Source organism: Antechinus flavipes, chromosome 3 (assembly GCF_016432865.1).
Source record: "Antechinus flavipes isolate AdamAnt ecotype Samford, QLD, Australia chromosome 3, AdamAnt_v2, whole genome shotgun sequence".
Classification (NCBI taxonomy): Eukaryota; Metazoa; Chordata; class Mammalia; order Dasyuromorphia; family Dasyuridae; genus Antechinus; species Antechinus flavipes.
Window position 1 is genome coordinate 371,706,178 of NC_067400.1, and position 17,686 is coordinate 371,723,863.

Sequence of the window (17,686 nt, forward strand, 5' to 3'; positions counted from 1 at the left end):
GAATCATAGATTTAAAATGGAAAGTCTATCCCCCTTCATTTCACAAATGAAAAAAAACTGAAGCTCAGCAAGATTCAGTGACTTGCCTAAGACCACACATGCTATTAAATGTCAGAGGGAAGATTTGAATTCAGTTTTTCTTGCCTCCCTGTCCAGCATTTTGTGAATGATATGTTCCATGGTTGAGTCCATGGTCCACACTTAATATTATGCCATTCTATCTCTCTCTTTTTTTTTTTTTTGAACATTTTACAAAAGGGGAAACTGACACTCAAAGAGAGAATTCAGTTTGCCATGTGATAAGGGGTAAATAATAAGATCTGAAATTCAAACCCAAGTCCTTTTGATTCCAAAACCATACTGCTTCCTAAGGCTTAATTAACGGGCATTAAGCTGGGCTGGCTTCCTGGTATATCAACCCTCCTCCTTATAAAGGATCTTGATCTCTCTCTTCTTTTTTTTTTTTTTTTTTTTTTTTTTTTTTTGTAAATTACATTTTTTCTCCCAACCCCCAAAGTAATTTTTTCTCCCCCCCTCCCCTTTTGGAAGTAATTGGAGTTAAATGACTTGAAGGTTTACAAAGCCAGTAGGTGAAGCTATTTGAACTTAGGTCCTTCTGCTTCCAGGGCCAGTGTTCTAGCCACTGCATAACCTACCTGCCCTCAAAAGTTATCTTAAAAAAAAATTTTTAAGTTGACTTATTGCATATTATTTGTATTAACTGGTTTGCCCAATCCAAGATAATTTGTATTCAGTTTTAATAGCTGCATATCAGTAATCATCAAAGAAACCTGATCTACATTTTCAGTTAGAATAGTATGTAAAAATATTGGCCTTGAAAATACCTTAACCCATTTATTTGTGACTTAATTATCTATCAGGTGAAACAGTATTTGCCTGTGGAGCTTTAAGAGTGTGATTGAATTTCCCTATTGTAGAGAGAAAAAGAGAGGACTTTAAAAAATCTTTTATTTCTATTTTATCTCTCAGACAGATTTGCTGTCTCTTTTAGCAGGGAACCCCTCTGCAATTTAGCTACATCCTTTTTTTTTTTTTTTTTTTGGTATTATCATTCAGTAGGATAAACAAGGGTAAATTGGGAGCTTTTTCTTGATCCCTTTACTGTGTTTGAGCAGATCATCCTGTTGCAAGGGTTGCAGCCAATTGTTAATGCAAGTTTTTACCATCCACCAAAGGACAGAGCAGGATTAAATTTTTATTAATAAATGATGTTCATGTCAGTAGTTTTGAATGCCCAAATCATTATCATTCAAAGGCTAAAGAAAGTCAGGGGACTAACCTCTCACCCACCTTCAAAACATTGGTTTGGCCTACTTAAGAAATTGATTATTTCTTAGATGAATCTTTTAGTTCCTCTGTGAACAAAACTACTGTCTCAACTAAAAATTTTATGCTGCTCTTTACCTGTGCACAACTGGAAATTGAAGTTTGTTCTTTTTTTTTTTTTTTAAAGGTCTTTATATGTATCGACCTTCTATTTTTAGAGACTTTGTTAAATACTATTTATTCCTCCTTTCACTCCCCCATTAAGAATTTCACAATAAAACTAATGCAGCAAATAAATCAAAATGTGCAACTTCAAAACATCCAAAAGAGAACATTAATTTACTTACTAAGACCCAGACCTTCCTTTCTTGCTTTCAGTCTTTCTTAATGTAACATTTAGTAATTGCAGCTGTCTCTTTATACTTTTTTCCTCTCCCTATTTCTTCAGAATCCACAGAATCCTATTGACCTTATTTAACCTTCATTTCTTTCCTTACCCCCCACCAATTGTCCACTTCACCTTTTACCATGTTTGTCTCTTTTCTTACTGTTCCCTAGATTGGCAGCAATAAATGAGGCTTTCAAAGAGTTTAATAGTTTCTATTTAAATTCCTGTTTTCCCTCTCCCTCCATCATTGCACTTATTAATACCCTTATTTACAACTTTTATATATCTTTCAGTTGTATAGTCACTGTTATATATTTTCCTGATTGATCATTAAGTTATGCTAGCTTCCCGATGCTGACTCCAAAATGCTGGAGCAGAGGCATTTATTTGGCATACCCTTTTGCCTTTGGAACGACTCTTGGCAAGGATGAGAGTTCTGGTTTGACTGGGATTCTTAAGTTAAAATTCAAAGCTAATTTGTTCAGTTAGGCTTCTACTCATAAGCAGTTCTATTTCTCACTGTTAAGTGCTCTATGATGCTGTTTAGATGAAGGGTGTGTTGTAAGATGCAATATAGTTATATTGTACTTGATTATCAGTTTTCAAAAACAGCTGCGTGCTTTGCTATCTGTGTAAGGAAATATCAGAAGATAATATAGCATTGGTATTTATTGCTCTATAATTAAGGATGTGTCAGTGTTTTCATTAAAAAAAAGACACCCTATTTTCAGAAATTCATATCTCAGGCATAAATTTCACTATGAATTACAGACTAACATTGCTTTTGAATCATTTTCTTTCTAAATTACCCCTCCCTCCTTTTCCCTTCATTGGAAAAAAAATCAGTTCCATGTGGAACTGGGATTCCATGGGCATCCTGCAATTTCTAAGTAATCTGTGGCTCTTGTTTTGGGGTGAGAGGAATAAGGCTGAGTGATGAGTCGCCAAAATAGTCAAGGTCTGATTTCCAGTTCCAGGATTCCTGTGAGAACTGTCTTAGGCTTCTAGGGCTGGGACTTCAAATTGAGAGAAGAGGACCACCATCTGAGGCCTGGGGCATGAGGAAGTATGACTCAATCTTAAGAACACTGTTATCTGGGTTTATTCCATGAGAGCATTTTTTTGGGGGGGTTCATTCTTTTGTTAATGTTGTGTTTTTTATTTTTTCCTGTGGGAAGATTGATTCCCACCTTGGTGGTCAATTCCCCAGGCCTGTCAGGCAACTCTCTTCCCCAAAGCCCCCAATTCTGGTAGGCCACATCTTTGTCTTTTTTTCCTCTTCTATTCCTTTCACAGCTGTGACTGAGTGGTAAAAGTAAGGCACTTTTTGCCTTCTGTATTTGCCTCACAGTCTGTTACTGATTTTTGATTTAAAAAAAAAATTCTCTCCTTTTCGTCCACATATCTCACAAAATATATGTTAGTGAGTTGTTACATCACTTTTCTTCTAATTGTAAGCCCAAGCAGTAATCTCATTGGGTAATTTAGGAGTAGGGAAAGGCTAAGGTAGAGAATGCTGAAAAGATGGGGAAAAAAGGAACTGGAAAGACTTGGTTTACCTTCATGGTTTTTTGGGGGGCCAGGCTTGTCTAAGTTTTGAGCATTCGGGGGATATTTGCTGCAATCTCATGCTACCTCCTCATTCTTCTCTCTCAGAATTGGCATGCACAGTGTGATGTGAGAGGACATTTATTGGGAATTAGTTAGCACATGGCATTGTGCTAGGCACTGTGAGTAGATCACACTGTGAGTGTCATTTAACAGAGGAGATAACAGCATTACAGATTGCATTGGGAGTAAAGGAGGAGGGGACCACATATTTGTGGCTAGGAAGTAAAAGGAAGAATGTCAGGAAACTATTTAATGGAACAGGTATTTGTCAAGACTTAAAAGAATCAACATAAATTCAACAGGTAGTGTTTCTGTAGTGTAGGGAAGTTTAGTAGTGATAGTCAGCTTTGACTGAAAATAGGGGAAGTTAAGATAGGTTGAACTAAATCATGGAAGGCCTTGGGATGTACTTTTGAGGTGCAATAAAAAGTTTACAAAAAGGGAAAGTAGCAATAATAGGTGTTCTTTGTAGAACAGGACTTGACTGTCAATAGTAAAAAAAAAAAAAAAATCTTTATTTTTTGTTAATCTCTAATTGAAATTTAGTATTTCTTTAAATTATGAATGTAGCAACAAACATTACTCTGAAGGGATACCTGGGTCTCACCAGATTTCCAAAAGGTTCATCTTTCACACTTACATGTCCACATTTCCCCCATTAAAAATCCCTGCCCTAGAGCTTTTTTGCATATTAGAAAGTACATTGATAACAGTTTTATCCTGGGCATTTCAGGCTATTAGTATCAATTTTCTCATCTGTAAAATGGGGATATCAACTTTTTAATTGTTTAGGATTTTTCTTACAAGGATATTAGTTGAAATAATGACAGTAAGTAATTATGTTTAGTTTCTTCAGATTCACTTAAATTATAGATTTTTGTGTGTGTTGGCAGGAGAACTAAAGGCAATTTAAAAAATAAAACTTTATTTCAAAAGTTGACATACATAAAAACCATTTTATCATTAGGTGGCTGTTGTACTAATAATGGGCTAATTTGGTCCTTAGAAAACAGTTGGTCTCTTACTGGAACCATACTATTAGTCTTCCTACATGGCAGAGCCTGCCTTTAAACTCTTTCAGCATAATCATTCCACATCCTTGTTGTGATGAGGTGCTACTGTAAAAGATATCAACAAATCATGTTACATGAAAAGAAAATGAACTGGTCACATGGCAGAGGTTGACAAGGGAAATAATCAGACAGGTTGGTACATTTGTGATGATGGGAAAAAGCAAAGACAACCTTTAGCACACTGGATGTAGTTCATGAATTACATTGGATAGGCAGGTCCTCTGGATGGGTTATAACCTGTACAAATTCTTGAATCACTGAGACCATGGATCTATTTGAGTACCTTTGAGAGGACTGATGAGGCAGGAGAATTATATAACTTGGTCACTCATTTGCTTTCCTCTACTTCAAAATAAATTTCATCTTTATGAGTAACATTTTTTTTTGCTTTGTTTATACCAAAATATTTAAAGCAACAATTTGAGGATGCTACCACCCTCAGTTAACCAAATTTGTAACCTTAGTGTGATCTTTAATTTCTTATTCATCTACATATCCAATCTGTTGCCAAATTCTGTTATTTTTGCTTTCCCAATCTCCCTGGTATCAATTCCTTATCTTCATTCATGCTGCCACTCTTCTGTTGAAGTCTTGATCACCTTATACTGGTGCTATTATGACAGCCCCACTGATTGGTCTCCTGGGCTCACTTCTCACTCTAGTCTGCCTTTAACTCAGCTGCCAAAGTTATATTTCTAAGGGCAGGTCTAATCATGTCATCAGTACACTCAGGATCAAATAGTAAATCCCCTTTTTCTTTCAAAGGCCTCACAACTAAGACCCTTCCTGTTTCCAGTCTTCAATATATTTTACTCCTCTCCACACAGTTTATGATCTGCAACATCAACTTTGTTGTTGTTCTTTATCTCTGACTGCCCTCCTTCTTTTTAATGCTCTCCCTCCTCTCAACTCCTGCAGGATGCCTTTCCTGTTCTCCCCAAGTCTTAATACCTACTTTTTGATATTACTTTTATACTGTGTGTGTGTGTATATATATATATATATATATATATATATGTATGTATATGTATATATAAATATATATGGATGTTGCTTACCTGTTGTCTCCCATTAGAATGTTAGCACCATAAGGCCAGAGACCATATTTTTGCCTTTCTTTGTAACCTCAAAACTTGGCATAATGCATGGCATGTAATAATCACTTAACAAATGATTGTTGCCTGACATCAAAAACTAGAAACAAAGGTTGATTCCCATTAACATGATAATGGTTAAACAATTTATAATATATGAATGTGATGGAATGTTACTATGTTGGTACAGATAAGGAATATGAAAAATACAGGAGGAACATGTAAAGACATATGAATGGATACAAAATGAAAAATATAGTTAAGAAAACCACATATATAATTATTACAAGAGCATAAATGGAAAAAACAGAAAATGAATGTTGACAAATTTATAAGGAACAGACTTGTCCTTAAGATAGGAGAAAACTTACCCTTCCACTCTTTTTTGCAAAGAATGTGTTGTGCATGTGTGTCTGTGTCTGTATCTGTGTGTGTGGTGAGGGTATTTATGGGTATATATATAATGTGTGTATATGTATACATACATGCATATATATATATATGTATACACACACACACACACACACATATATATGGATATACTGTTAATTTCAACATACTGGAAGATTTTGCTGATTTTTTCTTTTCTTTTTTTAAGCCTTTATTATTAGGGATAAGGGAAGGTAGAGAAAAAGAGTACTTTTAGGTAATGTAAGAACAGAAAAAAAAGTTTTCATACAATTTTTAAAAAGAATAATATTCTTTTTCATAATGTTTCTTTTATTGAATCTACAATTCTCCCGGTATGAGTACTCCCTCATTGGCTATAAAATGCAATTTTTCTCCTTCACCTTTGTAGCTAATGTTCATGCATTAGTATGACTAAAAATCTTCTCTCAGTTTACTTAGAAACTCAGTTGTTTCTCAGATAATATTCAAAGCATTCATTGCTGGGCCTATAATAGGAAACTTTTCCAGATTTATAAAACCTTTGCAAGACTTGCTGGCATAACCCTTGAAATCTCAGACTCAACTTCATATTATGATGAGTTACTGAAATTAGATTTTAGTGAAGGGTGGTCTTTTGATTTTTATTTTTTTTAAGTCTAAATCCATAGGAATTTACTGTTCAGAATTATGAGCATACAGAGATTCTGATATTAAACAATTCATAATTGTCCATTGTCTTGAAAAAAGCAATTAAGGAGTATCTTGATAATAATCAATGACAGAATTCATAAAGTATTCTGACATTAAAAGATGTTCTGACTACCATAATGAAAATATATTATATCACTCATGAATGATATCTTAAGATTTAAATGAAAATATTTTTTGTAGCTCATAAATATTTCTTTGTAACAGATGCTTTTTCAAAGACAGATTTTACTTTTTAAAATACAAAATATAAATAACACCTTCAACAAAATGAAATCTGTTTCCAGATGCAATTCAAGGTGTTTCAATTTATCCCTGTAATTCTTTATGGTTAAAATTCTAATTTTAAAAGATGTGGTTCAAGTACTAATCAATTGTCTGACATTTGTTAATTCTGTAAAACACAGGATAACTTCCTTTTAACAAAAAATATTACACAGGTCTTGCTTTATGTACACATGCATCTACACACATAATATAAACCCATAGTTTCAAAGTTTGGACATTAATAGCTTCAAATGTGTGTACATACATGCGCACGCACACACATACATATATAGTGCTCATAGAATATTCAGACTCAAATAAATGCACCATGTTCTACTATATATATATATATCAATACTTAGATTTGACAGGATGAGTTTAAGAGGAAGTGACAGTTTTAGCTCTAATGTAGGTTTTTGTCTAAAGGGAATTCTGGGTACAGTTAAATTCAAAGTTGGATTTAGGCTTTATGGATACATATAGAGAAACACACAGGTTACTACAAAATTATATACTCTGATAGTAGGAAAACATTTAAATATTTATGTTGAGCTATTTGAATTGTATTTTTTCCCATCAACTAGAGAAAAACATTCATAGAAAACTGTCTTTTACACAGTATTATCTGAATCTCCTCACTTCTTGCTGGTATAATGCAATAAATCAAGTACAGTTTCTTATTTGTAAGATCAGAGTTTAAATTAAAATTGTTGAGGAAGAAGCAGCCAACTTCAAAAGACACTGGACTTTATTGATGCAGATTAACTTGAATTCAAAGGAGAGAACTCATTGGGTAATATGCACCAGTTTTTTAAAAATAAGTAAAAGCCTCCAGGTAGTATTAGCATCTTGAAGAGACTTTAGAGATCTAATTAATTCAATCCCTTTATTTTACAGAGAAGTAAGCTGAGGCTCAGATGAGTGAAATGACTTTCTCAGATTCCACAAATAGTGATAAGTGGAACCCAGATCCTCAGAATCCTAGTACAATGATATTAACTCCTCATAACTAAGTGTGACTCAGGGCCAGCTATATTTGGGAGTGGGGGAACATAAAAAGGAGAGAATGTACAATTTTTGCTGTAGAATGGACCTTACATCAAGGTTTCTATTTTCTAGTACTCTTGGCTTTGAATTCTTTGACTCATATAGATTCTCTGGAATCCTTACTGTCTTTAACTTACAAGTCTTTTCCCATTCCCTGACATCTTGTCTGAATTAGCAGACTTGAATGACATTTGATACTTGCCTAATTATTCTAGACCTGTAGGACTTACTGAATACATTGACTGTTCTCAGCTAAATACCTGGTTTCTAACACTGCAAGAATCCCCAGTCACCTTGTCCTGGCCTTGTTTGGCAAATCTCTTTTCCCGCTCCCTATATACCTCAGTATGATAAAGGAAGAGAATATCTATTCCAAAAAGCCAGAAAAACTGCAACTTACCTGTCAATAAACAGACGATGGTTAATCAACAGACTTTACCTTAATGACTACAAATGTTTACCTCCTGCTTCTTTCCAAATGCAAAGAAAATCTTAGGATTGTCATAATATTTTACAAACATTTGCAAGACAGACTTGTTCATCAGATAAAGAAACAATTGTATTCATTGACTCTGACACAAAGAAGCGTGCAATGATAAACATACAGATAAATGTACAATCTTATACATGAATGAGATATGCTAATTAAAAATTGCAATGGGCACTTTATTAAAAATTCATTCTACAATCTGAATCTTCAAAACATCTTTACATCAACAAATATAGCAGATTGACTGTTGGAATCAGGAGAGATTTATCTTGGAAAGATTGTATCTTTATCAGCATATATAGATTTTTTTATGAACATTTACATTAAAATTATGAGTTTTATTAGAAAATATTTAACTGTTATCTGTTCTTGGCCCATGAAAAAAATAAAAGTGGCTCAGCTTTCATTTTATTGGATAGATGGCACCACATAGCATATTTCCCATGCTAGTTTGAATTACAGCTGTTTATCTTGCAGCTTTCTTTAAGATTAATTAAATGCAAATGTAACTCTGTGAATCATGGGAATACCTGCCAGACCCCTTATTAATACCTTCACTTAAAAACCCCTGTGCCAGAGAGTCATTAATTTGCTAAAAGAAAAGTGCTAAAGCAGCCCTTTGCCTACAAACAAGTCATAGATGGCTGCCCAATTAGTCCAGTAGCACTCTGATTCTTCTTTCAGGCCCTGTGGCCCTTTGAGGACACAATAAGGCTCCAATGATAACCTGGCAACCTAGGTAGAAACCCAGCCAAGTGCAAGCTTTTGAAGCTGCAGTTTGGCTGCCATCATGTCGGCAAAAAGAAAGAATTCAGGCACCATGTCATCCAGTACAAAGGATAAAAACGGATTCAACCGGAAATTCAATGTGGCACCACATATGGGATACATGAGTGCGGTTATACAACAGGCCACATATTTTTTTTTGAACAGTCTCCTGCATGTGATGCCGAGGACATGTGTAACCATCATAACGTCTCTAGGAATCTGTATTTAATTTGAGTTGGGGTGGTGGCAGGGATTGGAGATCTGAAGCCGCCACAGGTTTGTGGCAGATGGCTCTGTGTCAGCTATGACAAGCAGCCAGGCTCGGCTTCCTCTGCAGATTTTCTTTTCTCTCTGATCAGGTAAATATGGGCACACTCTGGAAAGTTCTACAGATTCTGCCTTAGGCTGCAAGTTTGTGACTTAGCCCCATCTGTCACAAATCTTCTCTAGGTTCTGTTGTAAGCAGAGACCTGAATTTACCACGGAGTGCTGCCCAAGAAAATCGAGCCATTTCGCCCTAAAAGAGAGAGAGAGAGAGAGAGAGAGAGAGAGAGAGAGAGAGAGAGAGAGAGAGGAGAAGGAGAAGAAGGAAAAAAAAGAAAAAAAAAGGAAAATGAAGGATCATTAACTACTACTGAAAGACAAAAAGACTGTTGAAAAATTATGCTGCAAATTTTAGGTTTGATTTGCATGAAGTACATTTTTAAAATCTCCAAAATTAACAGTGCCTGACTTCCAATTAGCTCAGAAAATCCCAGTCTCTGGTTCAAAGTCTAACTAACTATATTCACAACCTTAGGTAAAAGCTACTCTTGCGAGTGGGTAAATTTTGCTGCATACTTATTTCCTGGCCTATGTTAGAAATGGCAGTTATTAGAAGGTTTTTTTTCCAACTTTTAATTTTTATAAGCATATTATATATGCTATTGCTTTAAATAAAAAAAAACTGTCGGTTTTACTTTGAACTGGGTATAGGCACAAGTTAAATGTCAAAGCATTTATAAAACACTTCATGCTTATACATTTTGTAAAAGAAATATATTGTTTCATGATAACTGTTCTTTTGAAAAAAAATTCCATGCAGATAGGTTACTTTTATTTTTTTTTTCTGATAGATGAAGTGGATGGGGTGAAGAATTTTACTCTCAAATTAGGTGACACATAAATGGTAGAGGAAGAAAGGTTAAGAATGTGTATAAGATAAAGTTCTAGGATGAGCCTCCTTATCCTCCAAGAGAATACTATGTTGAAGGTTTGCCTCTTCTTTTACTTTGAAAAAAGAAATTAAGACTTTGTCTTAAATTGTGCTTGTACAGTTGTGACTTTTTAGTAGGTCTTAAAATGTCACAGGCTTTTAACTTTCCCTTTTTATTAAAAGTAGTGAATTTGGAGGACTCCTGAGAATAGCAGGACACACACCATTCACCTCTAAACTGTCAGCTCAAATTCAATTCAAACCTGCAGTGACCAAGCTGTTCAAGGAACGTCACTGTCTGATTTAAAAAAAAAAAAAAAAAAAAAAAAAAAAAAAGCTTAGCCAAGGTCCAGTTAGAGATACTTCGACATAACTAAAAGAAGAATAACTTATTTTGGAAGTCAATCCAACTTGGAGGCTAGCAAGGTTTAAATCCAAGCTGAACAGCAGGTTTATGAAAGAGTATGAAAATCCATTTTTCCCCAAAAAGTAGCAAGCTATATACTAGGTATTTTTTTTTCCCTATGAAGCTTTTAAAGATTTTTTTTTTTTTAACTCTGAAGAATAGAGCCAAAGATCAGTAGAGGCTTCCATGTTGCAAATTATGAGTAAACTGCATGCTAGAATTCAGGGATAACTGTAATCTGTTTTTACATCCAGAATACCCACTCAGTGGAGAAACAGAGTGGGGCATTTCTATATATGAAAGGACTCACAATATTCAGAATTAATCTGTTTGCTTTTGACTTATTCTATGACTTCAGGAAAATCATTTAACTTATTTGTATTTTTTCCCTTCTCTTAACTAACTATAACCTTGACACCCTAGAGCTGTGGGGATGATATATATATTTTTTCAAAAGCATTATAAAATTCTTCAATTTTAGGTTTGCTACAAAAATACAATATGATAATACTATTATTTCTTTTCTATGAATAAACTAACTTTTTCAGATGAAAACTTCATAATAGTAAAGGTGGCATTTAGAAGTGGTGGATAATAGTTAGGATGAAGTAAGTCAATCAACTTGTTTCTATTTTATTCCAGTAATGCCTTTGTTGATTACTCTTAGAAACCTGTGTTTAAATTAAGTTTGGGTTACTAGTGACATTTGTGGTGTTGAGATAGTAAATCCTAGTCTGTATAAATGAAAAGATGTAGTCAAATATAATTCCTAGTAATCTGCTGAAGAAAAGACATGTTAAAACAGGAAGTTTGTAATCAAATTGACAATGAGTAAATTTTACATGCAGTCTTGAAAAGAAACTGGCTAAATTCAACACATTGATTTCTCTTGGTGTGAAATTTGCTTAAAGATGCTAGAACATCTCATGTGTGCATGTGTGTGCGCGTGCGTGCCTGTGCACACACTAAAAAATTTCAATATCTAAAGTCATCACAGGTAGTAGTAGGTGATGAACATAATGGCAATATGATAGATTCCCATGATAGTAAGATCCATCTTATTGCCACCTGATAACCCATTGTTTCTTCTCTTTAAAATGATTACTATGTATGATGTCCTTTATTTACATCAAAACAACTTTAATTTATTTTGATATTAAAATTTTACTTTATGTATAGCAATAAGAAGTTTTGTTGGCTTTAGTTATAACAAGGAATAAGTGTGATTTAGTAGGTAGGAAGCTGGCTTCTGATTCAGGCAGACCTGGGTTGAAGTTGGATCTCTAAGACATATTGGCTGTGAAAACCTGAGCAAGTCACTATATCTGTCAGTGCTAGAAAGGACTCTCTAAAACTGTAAATTACTTGCTGACTTGCATTGGCAGTTCTGTCTTATGCCAATGAAACAAGAGGATAATTTTTTTTAAAAAAGGAAGAGTATTTCTAGCTACTCTTATCCTAAATTTCATTGCTATGAAAAATCTTAAACTACAGTATAGATAGTGTGCAGTAAAGGGTTGAAGTAATAATAAAAATAAAAGTTTTAACCCAAGTCTAAGCTAGAAAAGTAAAAAAAAAGATATGAAATTGGAGCTTTTAGCTGTCCTTCCATTTTATCAGATTATAATAAATACTATAAATGAATGTCAACAATATAAATAATTATATATATATATATATATAGTTTTAAGTATTTAAAAATATTCTTATACACAGGGAACCAAAGGCCTCTCTCTAGCTATTGTCGCAATAAAAATTGCTATTAAAAATAAAGCTAAACAAAACCATTTTGGTAGTTGAGAAAGAGAGACACAATCCTCTAGTAGTAACTTAAAACAAAACTATTATATAAATGTACTCACTTACAAAACATGTTTTGAAAATATAATTGAGAAACATGTTAATAAAAAATACAAAGTTTTTTTTTTCCTTTTTGTAAGTTTGAATCTGCTACAACAAAGCTAATAAATCAAAAGATGTGAACAGTGATAGATCCTGTGTTGGATATTGAATTTTTCTCTATGTCTTATTACAGGAAAAAAAAAAAGTTTTCTGAAAATTGTTTTCTATTGAGAAACTATCAGTTATTTCTAGTGTCTATAATAATTTTTAAATTTTTATTATTATTCACTTGAAATCATTTATCACATGCATATAAAAGGAGTTGAATGAACAAGTATAATACATTATGAATAACTAGGGAGAGACATTAATGTGAATAGAGAAAAACATAAACAGGTATAAGAAAGTGTGATATATCCATTGGAAAGTCATCTAGAAAATATACTATAAAGATGAACAAAAACACTACTGGAAAATTATCTGCATGAATGACAAATTTATGAAACTTAAAAAAATTATATTAAGAATACCTTCAGAAATATATCCTATAAAACATGTAGAAAAGAATTATGTATGTATTAGGATCAAGGAATCACATGAAATGGCAATGAGATAATTTATAGAAAGAGATATTCTATTGATACTATTTTAATGTCTTAACAACAGAACAACAGTGAAACTCTTTCAGATAGAACATTCTAGCTTTGTCATGGTACAATAGAAGTAGCAGCACTAAAACTTTTCAATTGGAAATGTTTTCTCCTATTGCAAAAAGGCAACTTGTTGGAGTTTCTTCTTAAATGGTTTAACACTTCCAGAAGCAGAAAAACAGGTTTAATAAGACCCAACCTGAAACAATGTGATAATTTGCTCTATTTTGATGGTGGTATTTCATTTAAAAGTAACTCACCAATAAACTACTTGAAGGAAAGAAATCATCTGCTTATAAATAAATCCAGTACACATCGATGTGTCATCTTTAGATAAACACACATTAGGCAACCTAGTGAAAGGACCAAGTACTTACTGAATACCTATTATGTATCAGGCAAAGTACTATGGGCTTTATAAATATTACCTAATTTGATCCCATTTTTATCAATAATTATTCTATCATTTCCTTCATTTTTATAAAATATGTATTTTGGTAGTATAACATCCCTGAGTTTATTTTTATTAATACAATAATAGAAACAAAATTACTCCTGAACTTGAAGAATAAGGAAATGTCAAGGTAAACCTTCAAGGTCTGTTTTCTCTTTGAAGCCTCCTTGTATAACTATACAATAGTATTGACTCAAGAAGTAATGCTGAGCACTGGAATTGTTCAGTCAGCATTTTAAACTATTATGAGCTACCTTCTGAACCATTGCCAAGTTAATAGACAATGAAAGATAATGAGCTTGAAATTGGGTGTTAAATTGCATTTTTGGTTCTCTCCTTTTTTCTTGAAGTTTAACTGTTTCCTGCAGAAACAAAGTCTTATTTTGATATGTAACTATGTAAATATGTATTTTTAGACCAGAAAAAGAAAAAAGTGAGGAAAAGACAAACAACTATATTCCATGTGTCATGGTTACATATTAATACATGGACATTAAAATATGATATATATGTGTGTGTATATATATATATATATATATATATATATATATATATAACTGCAGATTGAAAAATATACTGAATTTGTATTAAAAAAATCAAGACATCACATTGGAAGAATTAAAGAAAAAAGTATTACATTTGGCCTAGCACCACCATCAAATTCATAAAACATATTTTTTTTTTGGAGAAGAATGGCTCAAAATTTTTAGTGGGGTATCTTTTGTTGCCACCCAAAAAGTTTCAATTTTTGATTCAAGAATAAGGGATTAGGCAATGAACAAAAATTTTATCTCCTTTCTTTTTTAGATTGACATATCTAAACTAGAATATATAGTAGTTTTCTTTTTAATTGTTGAAATGTATAGTGAGTAGTGAGTATTAAATTCTTTATAACCATCTCTCAAATAGTTCAGAAAGGAGGCAACGACACTCTATAATGTCATTCACCTGAATTTTTGAGTACTGGAGATTTCATTATGATAGGAAGAAAGGCTTATCCTCATTAGTATAATTGTAGATTCTTTCTCTTACTTCCTTTTAAACTAATGAGTTGCATTAATCCAGGTTCATTTTTATAAGCCTCCTGGGTCCAAATGTAAAGGACAGTCATCTTAGAAAACAATAAATTTTTTAAAAAGCATGTAGCGTGCATTAAGTGCACGTATTTCATAAGACCTAGGTTAATACAACTGGCATCCAGTTTAATTAATCCTTGTTAGTGTAACAACTAATATCCCTCCCTCACATGTTTCCTTTAAACATTAGTATGTTAATTGTTTTTTTTTTTTTTTAAGATTTTTCTTTGTACTTCAATATGGCATTATACTACGTAAATCTATTCTCAACAACTACCTTATAAAGATGTTTCCTTATAATATCTGGTCTCTTGCAGAAATTCTGAAGTCTTTTAAAAAGCTGTTCAGGTGTAGAATACAGATATTCAGCTGCAGGAAAAACAGATACATTTTTAATGAAACAAAAACCTCAAAGCACACACTCGATATTAGTCACTTTACTAATTAAAAATGCATATTGCTCTGTGCCGCCTCATGTTTTACATTATTTAAGCATGATTTTATAAGGTTACCTCAGCTCACAAGGATGTTTAATGCTAAATAAGACTGTGTAGTTGTGCTGTTTAGACATCTCCTTTGGGTGATTAAAATACATTATTCTAATGTAACACAATGCATATGTGATACATTTAGTGATGAGATTTTCAAAGAACTGGTAGTAGAGCTGTATGTGCCCTGTACAATAGTTGCACGTTATTAACCATTAAACTGTTTAAATAATTTGGAGTGATTTCTAGTTTTCCATTTTTCTTTATGTCTATCATTTTCTAAAAATCTGTAAGCTATTGCAACAGCACTGACCTGCTTATAAAAATCCATCATTATGGGATGTGTATGCTAACAATGAAGAATGCTATTTGAAAACTTGCTTTTTTGTTATCTTGAAAGAACAGATGGTAAATATAAGCTTACTCTAATGTATTAAAACACATAAAATTTTCCTTAACACTAACATGTTGACTTGCCAAATAAACAATTTCTCTTGCCTAAGTTTATTTTCAAACTTTATAATTTAGCATGAATCATGTATTAAATCTCAACAAAGAAGAAATTGCATTAAAAATAGCTACCTGGAAATATTTCCGGATAAACCAAATCTTTGGGACACAGTGGGTAGCAACCACAATATACAGCTTCTAACCTAAAGACATTTTTTAAAAGGGAGAAGGGGTGAGGGTGAGCGAAAACAGAAAACAAAACATTAATGGTTTAAGTCAGAAACTTGTTTTGTCCATTTCTGTTAACTATATAATCTAAGAATTAGCTGGAACAAGGAAAAATGGTCAGCAGTCAAATACTTCTAAATGCCAAAGTTGCTCTTTTAAAAGATTTTATTGATTATATATGAATTTCATAGAACAGAACCAACAGCATATGTTTTGTTCACTGAATAAATCAAAGCGCAGCTCTGCATTTTTTTGTTTTTTAAATACTGTTTAACACATTTTATAATCAGCAGATAAACACATGTAACAACATGGTAAAGTATGGACAGCTTTTCTTAATAATGCTACAAAAACCTAGAATGTTCATTTTTCAAATATGTTTAAATACAATAGCAACGACCTCACATGTAACTGTACTTTCCCTCCAAAAAACTGTTACATTTAGTAGCTACTCTAAAAGCCATCAGAGAGGATTTATAGTCTATTAGGATGGGACATTTTCATTTTAGCCTAATGTTTCAAATCACTTCATTATTATGCAGAATGTAAAACTTTCCTTTTTCATAATCACTAGTCAAGATTCCTTTGGCAAAACACCTAGTGGTTCATATACACTGTGCTTTCATTAGTAACAATCAAGATCTTCATAATGACAAAAGAGAAAACTTTTATCATTGTACAAGTAAATCAGAAAGTTTCACTGTAATGGGAACTTCTAAGGACAACCAATGGGGAGGTGACTATCACATAACCTTTTTCTAGCTGAAAAGGGTTAAATAGAAAAGAAAGTATTTTACTTTGGTGGATTTTTTTCTCCCTCTGCATAATGGCTATTGATCTGACATATAGTAAACTTTAAAGATAACCCTGTAATTTCTGTTGGCTAGAAATTACGTAGTGAAATTCAAAACACTTCTTAAATGTTTATTTTATGAGAGACTTTGAATTGCAACCAAAATGTTGACCAAAAGAAGAATTTTATTTTGAACTACAGATTTTTTTCCCAACTCAAGAATAATTTGAGGTCATGTCAATGTTTATCTTGTTTATTTACAGTGACAAAGCAAATGCAATTTAAAATGTTTTTAAATATATGATGTTTTTCCCATTTCGTACATTAACTCAAAATTAGTTTAAAAGAACTGCACTTATGTTGATGCTGCAAAGTTTTGAAAAACAGGCAGTTTTAAAATTTACTCTATACCTGACAGGAGTGACAGGATGACAGAGCTAACAGAGGAGCTAGTTACTAATTGAAAGTTTGGAGTCGAAACTCATGTCGAGTACTTTCTGTACATTAGTTGTATGCCCATAGAAATTCCTGTTGCAACCACATACAAAATGCATTGTGATTGTACTTTCAAACATTAGTGATCATATTGAATACCAAATTCTGCAATATTTTTTATTAGCAAAAGCACAATAGCATCCACTTTATCTGAAGGCATTTAGCTTTTAAATACTATGCCAGTTGTGAAGGCAAATGGATGTGAATAGTTTCTTCTAATTACACAAAAGCAAAAAAGTGAGGTCACAGTCATTTCAGTGAGAACATAAGCTATCTGCTCTTAAGAAATAGATCTGAATAGAAGTATTTGTTTTCCAAAAGAAAATTTCAGGCCAAGTTAAATTTTGAGTTAGTAAATGAATGTGTACCATCCCTTTCCCAAAAAGCTCTACAAATTAAAATTCCACCATAAAAGACTGAAATGTTAGCATTTTGTTGTTGGGGGAAATCCTCAAATCTCAGACTGATACTCTTTTATTTGGTGAA

The 17,686-nt window shown here is 32.8% G+C and overlaps 1 protein-coding gene across 7 annotated transcripts in view; it reads right to left on the reverse strand.

The window, feature by feature from the left end:
- Positions 1 to 17,686, reverse strand: part of GTDC1 (glycosyltransferase like domain containing 1) — a 544,967-nt gene that overhangs the window by 121,565 nt on the left and 405,716 nt on the right. For 3 of the 7 annotated variants that reach the window (XM_051985820.1, XM_051985818.1, XM_051985819.1), the window contains 3 exons: positions 15,817 to 15,887; positions 15,024 to 15,115; positions 8,511 to 9,640 (listed from right to left, as the gene is read on the reverse strand). The exons of 2 other annotated variants lie outside the window; for them this stretch is intronic. In XM_051985820.1, coding sequence (XP_051841780.1) covers positions 9,557 to 9,640; positions 15,024 to 15,115; positions 15,817 to 15,887 — 247 coding nt within the window. In that variant the 3' untranslated portion in view covers positions 8,511 to 9,556. Of the gene's footprint in view, positions 1 to 8,510; positions 9,641 to 15,023; positions 15,116 to 15,816; positions 15,888 to 17,686 lie in introns of those variants that run through there. 2 more of the 7 variants (XM_051985823.1, XM_051985825.1) reach the window with 2 other exon arrangements.